General features: G+C 37.5%; 1 protein-coding gene across 6 annotated transcripts in view; it reads right to left on the reverse strand.

The window, feature by feature from the left end:
* The window catches only part of TTC7B (tetratricopeptide repeat domain 7B), a 145,603-nt gene that overhangs the window by 49,264 nt on the left and 81,567 nt on the right, over positions 1-14,772 (reverse strand). For all 6 annotated transcript variants that reach the window (XM_075103706.1, XM_075103703.1, XM_075103707.1 and 3 more), the window contains one exon: positions 2,912-3,028. In XM_075103706.1, the coding sequence (XP_074959807.1) occupies positions 2,912-3,028 (117 nt within the window). The remainder of the gene's footprint in view (positions 1-2,911; positions 3,029-14,772) is intronic.

Genomic DNA, 14,772 nt, shown 5'->3' on the forward strand with positions numbered 1-14,772 from the left:
GCAAGAAAAAATATTTAACATAAAACACGGCGTATTGAAAAAGTGAGTTCTTATCTCTTTAGGAAAATGATACCTCAAAATTAGTCTTCAGTCTAAATCAGAGTCGAAAAAGATGTTTCAAATAAGCATAAAGGATACTTAAATCTTTGAAAAACAACATTCTAAAAAGATTTTGAATTATTAAAAGACCTTTTATTATTGGCTTAAAGACCTATTAAAAAAAGCTTCAATTATTTCCAGTGGAGACAAAATTTTCAAATGGTGCTTTTCAACAAAATAAAGTGTCTGTTAAAATTGCAGCGGTTGGAAAATTTAGGCTTTCATAACGATCCTGCATCATCATTCTTCACTACATCTGGAATGCAGTTGGGAGAACTGAACTTCCCAGTCACATTTCAGGTCTGAGTTATAATTGTTATCCCAGACAGATCTGGATCACCATCATACAACATGAAGGTATTCAGCCCTTAAACTTCACACAGACCATCCAAGAAAGGTCACAGCTTGGTATCCGTATGCACTGTTTGACATAACTCTGCATGTGTGATTCGTGAAACCTGTCTCCTTCCATTGTGACACTTATCCATAGCCCCTGTCCAGTCCATTCCTAACTTCATTTTAATTTGTTACCTTAAACCAGAACTTCAAGAAAAGCTTTAAATGTCAAGAGAAAAAAAGCAGTAAAAACTATCAGACGAAAAGTAGTCCTCCTTGATTTTTCCACTTGGATGTTCTTGAAGGAGAACAGTGACATGAGAGTTACCAAACATTGCTGTTTGAAGCTGACACAGCCAAGATCAAGTTTGCACAGTCACTGCTGATGTCTGAAGGAAGCATTACTTAACACATATTTAACAAGGCACAGTTGCTTTTAGCACAACAACAACAAAAAAGTAATGACAGGCCACGATTAGAGCCCTGATCTGTGTAGAGGATGTAACAGCAGATATGGAAGGCAATCAGATCAGCAGAGTTGGAGTACATGCAAAGCCTCACTGAAATTAAGCTTCCATAAAAGTTGTAACTATTTTGCACAGACAGCACTCTGACAATAAACTCTTAAATCCCACTCCCCACACACACAACCAGCCAACTGAAGTAAAACATCGCCCACTAAGTTGGAAGAGAAATTCTCTTCCAGGTCGCTGGTGCTTGTTCAGTGTCTTTGAGTTGAAAATAATTCAGCTCAAACTTTTCTAGTTGCTGATGTACTTGCCTTCTGTAACCCAAGTCCTGCTCCCTGCTCCACAGCACAGTATCAGTGTCTCTCTCAAAGCTCTGTGACTGACTTAGGTCCCTTCCCAGGCTTTTCTTGCCACACCTTCCAAACTTTCCTGCTCTGAACTGCTCACTAGCTCGCTAAGGAGAGAAGCAATTTTCCCTCTTTGACCATCAGGCCAGCTCTCTCAGTCTTCTTAGAGAGATGTATGTGTTTACATAACTGAGATCAAAGACAGCGAGAGCAAAAACTGAACAGATAGTGTTCGTCATACAGGTATCTGACACCACCTGGTACAAAGCTCTCCTGCTGCAGCATCTCTTCTCCAGAAACTGTCAATCCTTCAAACAATCAGATAGCAGGAAATCCCACTTGTCCTCTTCTCCAGGTAACTTGATAAACCATGTTGAATAGTACCAGCATGGATCTCTACAAAGTGGCCTTCCCATTTATTTCACAGCTTATCTAAATATATATGGCAAAGGACCTTCACAGAAGCATTTTGGAAACCCGGACAGTACTATATCAACTTATAAAAATACGTGGTAATGTCTTTGAAGAACTTAAATAGATTCATAAGCAAGACCTCCCTTTAAAAAAAAGCCATGCTGATTTTGCAAGCACATCGTATTTATCCATGTGACCTTTGATGTTTCTATAGTCTTAATAGTCCTCCTTCATTTTATTTAGTGAAAAGTCCTTTAACTAAATTTTCACTACAGCAATCTCTCCACTAGCCAATATAAAAGGCTCTATAACCTAGATCAGGGAGGTGGGGGGTAAATATCAAGACTACACCAGTACATTGAGCCCCATCAAGGGGAATGGCAGAGATACCCAGTCTCTGTAATTAGGTCTCATCACTGCAAAGCTTATTAGCTTTGGCGTACCTTACTTCCCAGAACTCTGGGTAGTTTCCACGTGTCCACCATCAACTAGTATCTTTACACTTCAGTCTCCAGCCAGTTTGCACTTCAGTCTTCAGACTCCCAGAGGATTAGTTTGTTCATATGTGTCCTGGTTTCAGCTGGGGTAGAGTTAAATTTCTTCGTAGTAGCTAGTATGAGACTACGTTTGGGATTTTAGCTGGAAACAGTGGTGATAATGTGGAGATTGTTTTAGTTGTTGCTAAGTAGCACTTACACTGGTCAAGGACTTTCAGCTCCCCGTGCTCTGCCGGGGCACAAGAAGCTGGGAGGGGACACAGCCGGGACAGCTGACCCCAACTGACCTATGGGATATTCCAGACCATATGACGTCATGCTCAGTATATAAAGCTGGGGAAGAAGAAGGAAGGGGGGGACGTTTGGAGTGATGGCGTTTGTCTTCCCAAGTAACTGTTACCCGTGATGGAGCCCTGCTTTCCTGGAGATGGCTGAACACCTGCCTGCCCATGGGAAGGAGTGAATGAATTCCTTGTTTTGCTTTGCTTCCATGTGCAGCTTTTGCTTTACCTATTAAACTGTCTTTATCTCAACCCATGAGTTGCCTCACTTTTACTCTTCCGATTCTCTCCCCCGTCCCACCAGGGAGGAGTGAGCGAGCGGCTGCGTGGGGCTTGGTTGCTGACTGGGGCTAAACCACGACAATATGAAATACCAGACCAAGTAAAAGCAGGACCGCTGACCTAATATTGCCCTGAAAGACTACTGAACAAGGTATCGAGCAGCCTAGAATTCTACAGCATCTTACCTTGGGTTAGTGAGATTGTAGCAGGATTTCCAAATCTGGAGCATGTGTTTACAGGTAAGGAGTGCTTCATCTGGGCCTCTGCACAGGGACTCCAGTTTGACTTTTGTAAACAGTAATCTAGTGAAAAGGGAAAGGAAATTAAAAAGAGAAAGAAAAGACATTCCAATTCAAGCAAAGCATTTTTAAAGACAGCCAACATCAGTCTAAACTGGAGAAAACAACTCCAGAGGTAGTGTTAATTTAAGTAATTGTTTCGTGAAGTAATTAGAACAAAGTCAAATATCTAACATCATCAAAGAAACAGTGCTTTTTACAAGATGGCCTTTCAACTGGACAGAAACAGTAGTTGACAGGATTTTTTTTTTTTTAAGATAAGGAAGACATTATAGCTTAGTGATATTAGCAGGACCACTAAAAACAGTACTTTTAAACTTAAAGAGAAGAGATGCCTTCACTAAAGAAAAATCTTTACTACTTTTATGAGGAAGGAAAGTATTTTCCATTAACTGTCTCAGATTATAGTTATCTAGCATATAATTCACAAAAGAAAACAACTCAGTACTGATGCAAGTTACTTCCTTATAATATCAACTTCTATTACAGGAAATGGAAGCAGCTACACTCAAAAAGATACCACTAGACCAGAGAGATTCATGGGAGGTAGTCAGCATTGGTAAGGTCAACATGAAAATAAGCTCCGCTCTACATTATGTTGTCAATAACAGGCACTAAAATTGATGTTTGACTTGAATTTTGAACATTTTGAACTTTTACAAGTGGCTATGAAGAAAGCACATCATTCATCAAACATGCAGCAAACTACTCATAATGGAAGCAAACATGTTTGCTGGAAGCCACTATAAATTAATTCTGATTTCATAGTTGATGTTTCTAATGGCAGCAAGACAAAGTGCATAGCCTTGTAAGACGATGACTACATATTCCTTTTACGTTCCATGTATCCGTCGAAGGTTCTCCACAGAAAGTATTTCAGACCTGGATAATTAAAGAATATAAACGCAATGCCACAATAAAGGACCTAGTCAATTGGCATGCACATTTACGGGAGTCACAGCATCTGAGAACAGATAATACACTGGAAAAATACTCATTTAAAATCAATTTTTAGTAAATTGCAAGATTAAAGAGCACAAAGCAGGAGGGGAGGATGCATATAGAACTGTCAGCCTATTTTCTGTTTTTAAACCCAGGTGTACTTTGGCGTTTTATTTCAGTGCAACCTTAATCATCCTAAGTGAAAAATCTATATGATTGGTCATATGGTTTGTGTGGGAAGACTGAGAAGGGTGTAGAGGGTGGGCATGTGTGAAAGCTCAGAACTTTCTTATCCCAAATACAAACTTTGAGGCTGCTAATAGTAACTGCAAACTGCCAGAGGGTTTTCTCAAGAATAAGAAATGACATCAACTGCCTCAACCATTTACAGTAGCTAAAGCTTCAGTGTTGCACTGAACATCCTTTGCAGAAACCACCTGGCATGTAAATCTAAAAATGAATCACACTGTCTGAATTGTGCAATGTGCATGGTGGTGGAGCTGAAGAGGAAACGAAAGGCAGGTTGCTGGTTTAGTTTAAGAGAATGAGCACCTGTGGATAAGCAAGGTAAATAAGGTCATATGGAGTCTCACCTGATGTGTTATAGAAATGTAGAACAGAGTCATCAGTTACACTGGTTTAGCTTTCTTCCTATCAATAAATCAGATTTGAGAATACAGGGAACTATATAGAGAATTTAGAGTCATTATTTCATTTGGCAGAGCAGTCCTTTCTAGATATTTGTTTAACTGTGACTACATCACTAGAAGAAAAAATGTCCAGGTCTGTCCATCATTTTACTCAAGAGAGAAGGAAAAATGACATCATCATCCTCCTCTCCTCACACTACTACATCTGATCTACCCTTAACACACACACACACACACCCCCCTCCCCCTCCACCCACCCTGGCCAAACAACACGACCTAGGCATCAAAACCCAAACCCAAAATCACAGGAATCTAGCTTATACCATCCTTTTCCTGTTTCTCTGTATATAAAAAGAAGAGTACTTTTTACAGTTTGAAGAGCCTGAGAAGTTTATTTTTTTAATTTGTGTTCCTAAAGTACTTTACAAAAGTTATGGAACGTAATAAATTCAGAAGCACTGAATTGATAAGTAATTCTAGAAAGAATAGAATCATAATATATACCTCATTATGTACATTTTACAGATAGACTGAACTTTTATTAACAGCCTTCAAGAGCTAGAAGAAAAATTGAGCAGGAGATAGAAAGGGAGGGGATTTGGTTATGAAGAAATTACTTGAATACATGTACAAAATAGCAGAAGCCTGCAACAAAAATGTAAGAATGTGGACTACTAGTGCAGGATTCAAGGACAAGATAGCAGAAGACCAATATACTTGCAAGAATTAAAGCAACACATCAGAGTTTGATAGTTTTGGATGCACTTGGTACACATGCAACATCATCCCTGTTTCTTATGCATTACGGCAATCAAGGGGACTGGAAGGTTGCACATTTCCCAAAATACAAACAATAAAGTATGATGGAAAAATATTAATAATTCTAATAAAGAAAGGCTAGGCAATTCTGTCAATGGGAAAAAAAAAAGTACACTGGTGTGGTATCATCCATACTAAACCAAAAATAATCTTTTGAATAGAAAAGGTTGCATTTATAAAGCCACACAGAGCAGTTTCCCTGGGCCCAAGAAATCTTTTGACTACAAATCACAAATTATCTAAGATACTTCAGAAAACCAAGATGGGTTGTTAATAACAAAATTAAAACCTGCCAACTAAATGTTTATTTAACAAATGGGGAAAGAAGGGAAGAAAGAGGAAGGAGGCAATGGGGAGGAGGAACACCATGTGACAAACAGGTCTCCCAAATTAACCTAATTCTTCCAAGTTCCCCTGAAATACGGCTGGAGATATAAGTTCGTAACAAGATAAATAAGCAACTCAGGGACAAGTATTTTCACGAAGGTTTTAGAAATCATGAGGTAGATCATCTGAAAAAAGGATTTTCTGAAAGGTAAGCTTCCAGCATCTGTGGAAACAACTCTTCTGGAATACAGCCTGCGTTGCTGACACACAGAATTTTAAACTGTACAGGGACATCTTCACACCTGTTTTAGATATGCTATTAAAAATAGTGAAGAATGGATAAAAACTACCAAGAGATAGGATTATGAAAATCAAGCTGTACGTTTTATGAGTATCTTGAATTATCTGGTTGTGTCTGTCTGTAACAGTCAGAGGTTTAAATTACTGGCACACAGTGCAGAACAAAACATGACAGAGTAACCACACACAGCATGGTGGGACAGCACTCATGACTAAGAATGCAAGTACTGAGGAATAGACAATATTTAAAATAGGAACAAAGAGGAGAACAATGTGTGTCAGCAACATGTCAAACTGGAATAAACAACAGATAACAAGGACAGAAATCTGTTTGGGTCAAATCCTTTAGGGAAGGTAAGTAGGTAAAACAGGTTCTGTTAAAGACATTAGACTAATGGGGCATTTGTTCCAGCATCAGTGTTTGATATGGATGCAGATCTTTAATGTTAGATAAAGTGAATTGTATCATTTTAGAAAACTAATTACCCAGACACAAAATGGAGAACAAATCAAACTCTTAAGTGGAAGGGCTTAGTTATTCTTGGAGCTAATAGCCAATAAACTTATGAAATAGCTACTGAAGCAGCAAATGACTCCATTACTTCAAGGCTGTTCTCCCTAACTAAGGAGGGCATTATGAAACAGCTGCTCGTAACCTAATCCATATATTATTGGATTTTTATTTAAAGAATGAAAATTTCCAAATAGGTTTATAACTGGATGTTTGAATTTCAGTGGCATGCACCCAAATAATTCGATAGTGACAACAGACATCCAAGATACAGCAGAGGCCTGGCATTTATCACAAAGATGCTAAAATGTTTAAGGATCCATGTCTCAAGTTGAAGGGGTAGAACTCAATGTTTGATAAGCCAATCATTGAGAACATTGAGCAATTAAGACATCAGAAATATACAGAGATCCTATCAAGAATCGCAGGGGACAATGAGGGGAGAGAAGAGAAAGAATAATCAGCACAGAAAGCCGAATCTTAGGTACATAGTAAAAAGTAAAACTAAACTATACCTGAACAAGTTATTATAGAAAAAAAGTTGCAGTCTTTAAAAGATTTTTTTTGTACCTAAGTAGGGAAAAAAGAGAACATGGGTATACTAAACAGGGACAAAGCGATGGAGATTAAGGATGTTTGGGAATGAACTCCCAGCCTCTACCATAATCCTTATCTATGTTGTCTCAGATATGAAAACAGTGACAAATGGAGCATAGGACACTTTAAAAATTAGTAAAGTTAATGCAGTCAAAAATAATCAATTTCTCAGAATTATGGAAACAGTGACACATAGGATTGTCCCTTCTAACAAAAATAATCTACTGTAATGACTGGGGAACAGCAGCTATATTGCCAATGTTTTTTTTCAAGAGGGAAGACACAGATTAATATATACAGTCTTAACATGCAAAAATTTATACAAAAATAGCATACAAAAACTGAAAGGAATATTAGGTAACATTGCCAATGAAAAAATGAGTTATAGTTTAATAAAGAGATTGTACCAAACAACGTGTGTAACAGTTATTCCAAACCAGAGCTGCCTAGCAGCCAGGTTCATCAAGGTGAGACAGCTGTGAAGAGGGCAATGCAATTCTGGAGCCTACTCATTGGAGCAGAAAGAGACAGTGCCATTGTACAACAGCCCCGTGAGACCACATCTGGAATGTTATACATAATTCTTATTAAAACAGTTAAACACACACACACAAGAAATTTCAAATCGGAGAACAGCCGCAGAGAAAGGCGGCAAGGGTGATCAGCTGACTGGTGACTGTAGAGTATAAAAATACTTCATTTAGTCAGTCTAGGAAAGAAAAAAAACCAAGAAGAGGTACAAATTCTACCTATAAATATAGGTGAGACAAGCACCATGAAGGAAAAAGAACATCTAGAGGATGTTTCCACAAAAATGAGTATATAAAGGCCATAGAAATTATTAAAATATTAAGGGATGAAATTAAGTCTCAAGATTATAAACGAAATTGTAGAAAAGACTGTTTCCTCAGTTTATTTTGGACAGATTGCACAGGAGGTGGAGCAAATAACTGTTCTTAAGATACAGCTAAGGTCATGGTAAGTATTACAGATAGGAAACTAATAATGGAACCTTGTGACTTCCAAGGCTCTTCCTAGTGCTCTATTTCCTAATCAGTACAAACTAATCTATTAAATCATGATCTGAAGCTTTTCCTACCAGCTAACCAGTGTAACTGGTAGCATAGTTAAGAATTTGTGAATCTCCAAAATAAAATACCTGTCTTAATTATGCTGCCTCCTTCTCAACCAGCCTGTTTCACTTTTTGAAATAAAATGCCCAGATGCTACAACCACCAATTCCCTCCCACAGCAACACTCTAATAAAGTCAGGAGATCAAAAGGAGTTAATTAGTCTAACACTGGCTTAAGTTACTAAGGATATTTCTATTTTGTAGAATGAAGCAAAAATTCAAAGTAGTGAAGACTGAGCTCTGCTGTGCAACAAGTAACACTATTAGTATAGAGAACTCTTAGTTTTTTCAGTGAACAGGTATTGCTCACCTTGGGTTAATTTTAAAACCAGCTGCTTTGCTTTTGGGATCAAGTGAGCAATTTTCTCAAGTTGCTGTGCACCCTATGAGCACACCAGCTTGGATCAGCCATAGCAGAATATCTATATTGCACACACAACTGCTTGGAAGAGACCTGCCTTTTCTTTCCCCAATTCTTTTTTCAAATCTGGCAATAAAACATGCTATCATTCCTCCACCAGATCTGCCTGCTAGAGCACTGTCACTCAGCACAGTGGTAATCAGGAATCTCCTTGAAGTCCCTCAGAGTGAGAAACCTTCTACAGCAAACATAATTATCAGTTATTAAAAGATGGTAGAAAAGTAATTAATATACTGTGAGTCTCATAAATATGGTAACAACCAACAAAGCAGCCACACAGGAAGTGTCAAACAATAGCTTGGTCTCCCTGACAAACACATTAGTTTCTACAGTAGCTTACATATAAAAATAAACTTTATGAACAATCAACTCTGACAGATAGCCTGTTACTTATTAGAGTATAAAAGAAAGATGACATACCAGTTCTGTGTAGAGTTACATAATATTTCATTTTTGTTTCACATTTAAGTGCCCATTTGATATATCCCACAACTTCAAATCCTGGAATGTTAGGAAAATTCAGAAGAAGTTGTTTTGGTTTTAAACCTGGGCACAATGTTAAAACAAACAAAAAACCCATTAAAAAAATCACCAAATCTAAACGCATGACTTGTGAAATCTTAAGACTAACTAGTCTGACAATAATCCTGTATTTAAATAAAAAAAATGCCCCAAACCTAAAACTCACAAGAAGGGTGATGCAGAATGTAACATTATACAAAGACATTAGAGTCTGAAAATAAACTTTTTTTAAACAGACAACACGGGCTTCTTTTCATATGATCTGAACTTAAGGGGAAAAAAGTAACTACGTTGATGTAACACATTCACACGCATACTTCATACAGTTGCCTTTTGTTTCTGTAACAAACAGTCATAGTGTCAACTGCTTTTGTAAATTAAATCAGGTTACCTGACGGACCCCACAGAGTCACTGAAGTGGGAAAGCTGTATGCAGAATGCATAAATTAAGTTTGAACAAATATTATTAAATATTGATGATTTGAAAGAATCTAAGTCTATTCACCTTTCCTAAATTAAGTGTTAGTCAGCCACTCCTTGCACTCAACGATTACACATATAGGAAAAACTTCCACTGACTGTTACAGGAAACAGAATGAGGAAGGAGGAAGAAGCCAAACTGTAGCAAATTCAGTTTCTCTTAGTTAGTACATACTAATAGCAAGTGCCCTTCTGACAGTCTTGTAATTGCTCATAAATAAATGATTTAGAAGGAAAAGGTTAAAATTAGAAGACAATTTTATAGTTCCAAGCATTTCCTTCATTCACAATCCAGAATTTGACAGCAGTTTATTGTCTGCAAGTTTGTAGCTTCTTTTAAGAGGAGGAGGTAGGGCTGACTGCTCTAAGACTCTTCGCTTGGGAATTCCATTTGAATCCAGTAGGACTCTAATTTATGTGTAATATACTATCCTAATGAAAAGATCCTTATAACAGCACAGTAGGAAACTTTCCAAACAATTTGTTCAGCAGCACAGCTTAATAGCTCTCAAGCTGGATTTTTAAAAAAACCGAGCGTATAGCTATAGTAACAAATATAGCCTTTACACTCTAATGTGGAAATGCATCATAGAAATAACTGACCAAGAAGCAAATAATAATGCCAGCAAACACCTAATTGAATAGAAGCCCCCAAACGAAGCAATTATGCTCAAAATAATTAACACAATCCTTTCCAACAGGCACGATGCAGGTGACTCACTTTATAAAGCAGTGATAAGTGATAGTGAAATATTTTGTGCAGTTCTTGTTTACATGTGATGAAAACTGGCTCCAGTTCAACAGTGCAAGAAATAACTGCAGGGGTAGAGAAAGTGCTCTACTGTCAGCAAGTCTGCTGACATTCTTATCAGAAAGGACTTTTAGAGGTGACCTGATTATAGAAGCTACCATCAGAGTATGAAGTCACCAGTATTAGAGTGTGTAGTAAAGAACGATATAAAAACCAATGGCTGGAAACAAATAAGGGATCAATTCAAATAAAGACAAAAATACAGTGTTAATGAAGAGTGTAACTGAAACACTGAAACAAGCTACCACATGGTGCAATGGCTTCTCCAGTTTTTTATGTGTTTTTATGAAGATTGGATGTCCTCTGGAAGGTATGCTTTAGCTAAAACTATATTAATAGAAAAATGAAAGCAAATTTAGCAACTTCAGATATATAGAAGGTCTGGGGTTTAAAAAATTGACCCTTTTGGCTTCAAACTCTTAACCTGAGCATCCAGTTTTGACAGCTGTCTATTTAATACTTGCTGTAGAAAGCTTACAGCTTCACATTAGTCAGCTCCAAAACATCTATATGATCACCAAAACACAAAATGACACAACGACAAAAATTTAACCTACAGGGAGAATGACAACATCAAACTAGATAGATTATGAAATACATATAGTTTTCTAAAGGATGTACTTAAACATTCAAGTGATGTTAGGCACATCACTTCTATCACCATGATAATCAAAGTACAGGAAGAAATTAATAGAAATGTCAGCTACAATTGCAAAGCAAACCCTTGCAGAGTCAGTCTAGTCCATTTTGAGTATTCAAGGGAAGCTGTAGTATCAGGAAAGGTATAAATAATTTGTTACAAAACACGAAAAATCATCATTTATAAGCATCTTGAAATAACTTTTTGCATGACTGAACAAATTAATCTTATTTCCTAGTAATTTCTTTTGAATTTCTGTGACATAGCTATCCAACCAATTTCTCTCTTATCCTGAAGCCAGTTTCCTATTTCCCAATTAATCACATCTGCTTCTCATTTTTATTCAAAGTGTCAACAGTCAGGAATAAGTCTGAATTATCCACGCTGCATTTGCAAGCTAACAAGACACAATTCATGAGAAGAGGTTACTGAACACAACTAGCAATATCTACTTACGTATTTTTTTCAGCTGCTTCTATCAATCTGGTTCCTTCAGGAAATCCAATTGACTGAATCACTGGATTCTCAACACTGGCAACAGGTCAAGTACCAAATCTAGTTTTTTGTAAAACCTCCACAAAATCATTTAACTTAATAAAAAAAGTCTCCTAAACTGTTTCTCAATCACTGAACATATCCAAAAGACGTGAAACATGTTCTAAGAGCTTCAGGAGAAGTGACAGACTTCTACAGTGCCAATATTAATCGTAAGGGTAAGCTCCTCCAAATTCAGTTCCACAGATCCCCGATAGCGGGAAGCCCATATACATACAGAAACATAGATGAAGTAAAAGTAGGCAGTTCAGACTGCTATTTGAAGCCTGAATCTGAAACAAGCAAAAGATGGAACAGCAGCAGCACTCAAGCCTCAAAATAACACAACTTTGTGGAAACCATGAACACATATCCCTGGTGTGCACTGGATGGCCTCCACTGCCCCCTTTGAAATATTGTTTCCCATGTATTGTTCACAAAGCAGCAGCATTGCTTCTTCACAAGGAAAAGCTGCAGTCATTCCTGTGACTTTTGGTGGAGTTTATGTATACTGTATTCTGTCTTATGAACTTAATGTCTGTCCTTAAGAAAATGTAAATCTGTAAACTGTAATGAAGGTAGCTTCTGACTAAAACCAGAACAAACTACACTTGAAAACTTCTTGTTTTCCTGCCTTGAATACTCTGTGGCAGCCAGCTCATGACACAAACTGGGACTCATTCAATGAAGTTTCAAAGAAGAATCTACTGCCCGGCAAATATAATTCAGGGATAAGACCCTAAGGGCAATGACCAATTTGTTGTATAAAGTAACATCTACCTATCAAAAGTGTCTTTTTAAATGGTCCATTCTGTAAAAGCACATAACAACCAAAGGGGAGGGGAGTGGGAAGACAAGAAAAAACACAAACAACTGACACTGTCTTTCATGACTTACAGAAAAATCATTCCTGAGGACAAACTCATTTAACTCCCAAGATAGGATCAAAATGGAATGGATTTGAAGAAGAATGTTGTCAAATATTGACAAGAATCTACACACCAACCTGAAAGACATGATTTTGGCAAAACATGATTTGACTTGTCCTCAAATAATTCCCAGTACTCTATTCATCAAGGGGAAAGAAAAAAAAAAATGCAAGTTTAACCAGCACCACATGCTGCAGTGCAACTATAGCCGATCTTAGGAAAACACAACAACACAGTCTATTTGCTTTAATTGATAAATACATCCCTGTCTGACAAAACATCAGTGTATGGATCATCATACATTGCATGCACCAACCAGCTCTTCTGTCATGCCCACCTGGACAACTCCCAGAGGGACACAAGTTTGTTAATCAGTGAACTGAGAGGGATGTTAAAATGCTCTGCGATTCTGGGAAATCTAATGTAGCTCGAAAGAGCCCTTGAGGGTCAGGAAGGAAAGGATTTAATAGTTTTCAGGGGAGTGACATATTGGCCTGATGCTTCTGCAAAATATGCTTGGAAGAAAAAAAAATTTCCATCACGCTTCAACAAATGTAAATGTTTAAACTGTGAACCTAGTCTTCAGTTGTCTTCAAACCTGTTACCATATGTCTCTCCTTTCTGAGAGTACTTAACATTAAAATAACATGCTTGCACTCCTCAAATAACCCATCTGCTGTTCCCTACTTCTGCTACTTTAAAAGCTTGTCAGCTGCTATCCATTGCAGTTCAGTTTTCAGCATAAAATTAGCAACTAATATTTATTAATTTACCTAATTACACTAATTTCAGGCAGTATTCTCATCTTTACATGCCCCAACACTTGAAATAATGAGGGAACCCCAAACAGCTAAGATTAACTGTATCACAAGTAATTAATTAAGAAACCTAACTGTCTCCCTTGACTGAGAATCTAGTTTTGACTAACCATGAAGTAGAAACAGATGGAAGTGTTGTTTCAAGATTTTGTATCATTCAAAACACTATGATATAGATTCCTTATAACAAGCACAAAAAGACAGTAGCCAGTCATGGAAAGGAGCTTGCAAATAAGGCTCCTCAGGTAATCCCACATATAACCATACTATACATATTGCACAAGATATACCAGCCCTATATGAACCAATGCAACACAACCACCATTACCCTGCTGCACCCTGAATACAACTTCAGACTGTAATGCACACCTCTGGGACTACTTATACATTCAGAGTAGGCAATCATTGGGTTAAAATAAATACGACTGAAGGAAAACCCAAGCGGCTAAGACCTCAAGCCTCCCTCACAGTTAAGCACTCTAGTAATTCAGAAGATATTGTGCCTTCCTGCCTATTCCCTTTGCATTCAGGGCAGCATGTCCTTGCTTCTGTTTCAAGAGGAGAAATGGATCAGCTCACCCAGTCTCCCACACAGTTCGATGGTTAGGACTCTCAGTTGCATTATCCATGGGTTCAAATCTTGTCAAGCTGTAGAAGAACTGAACTTCACATTTCTACTACAGGGACAAAGCTGTCTAATGAAAGGTGGGGAGAAAACATCATAACTTTAGATTAAATTAAATGCAGTAGGACCTGACTGAGATTACCTATTCAGATATTTTGGTGCTGGCACTTTACTCCCACTCATCTCACCAGAGCAGAATATTCATAATCTTTTCAGTAATCTTAAACTGTTCAGTAATCTTTTGTCTAGATATCTTTTTGTCCCTGGATCAAAGTACTCTCAGATTTCAGGAGGCTTCAGAGGTTAGCTAGCATTTAGAAGACAACTGATTGCATTGCTCTGAAAAACACAGGTAACTTGTTTATAAGTAGAGTGGTTACAACCTAGCATTTTAACCTTATAAAAAGGTTGAAATGATAGTGCTATAGATATCCAGCAAATATCTGGCATTTTGAATATTTTCTCCTAGAAAACATTACTACACACCTACTTCACTTCTAGAGGTTTCTTAGATTTTCACCAATAGTTTTTCGTATACCCCTTAAGGTCTCAGATAATTGCAGACTGCATATTTATGCTGCCAATATAACAAACAAAGGAAGAACAATCAACTCGCTATTCAAAGAAAAAGCTATACCTTGCTGCTAACAGCACAATGTGATGTTTGCTCATTCCTTCCACTCCTTTA

The sequence above is a fragment of the Phalacrocorax aristotelis genome, chromosome 9 (assembly GCF_949628215.1).
Source record: "Phalacrocorax aristotelis chromosome 9, bGulAri2.1, whole genome shotgun sequence".
Classification (NCBI taxonomy): Eukaryota; Metazoa; Chordata; class Aves; order Suliformes; family Phalacrocoracidae; genus Phalacrocorax; species Phalacrocorax aristotelis.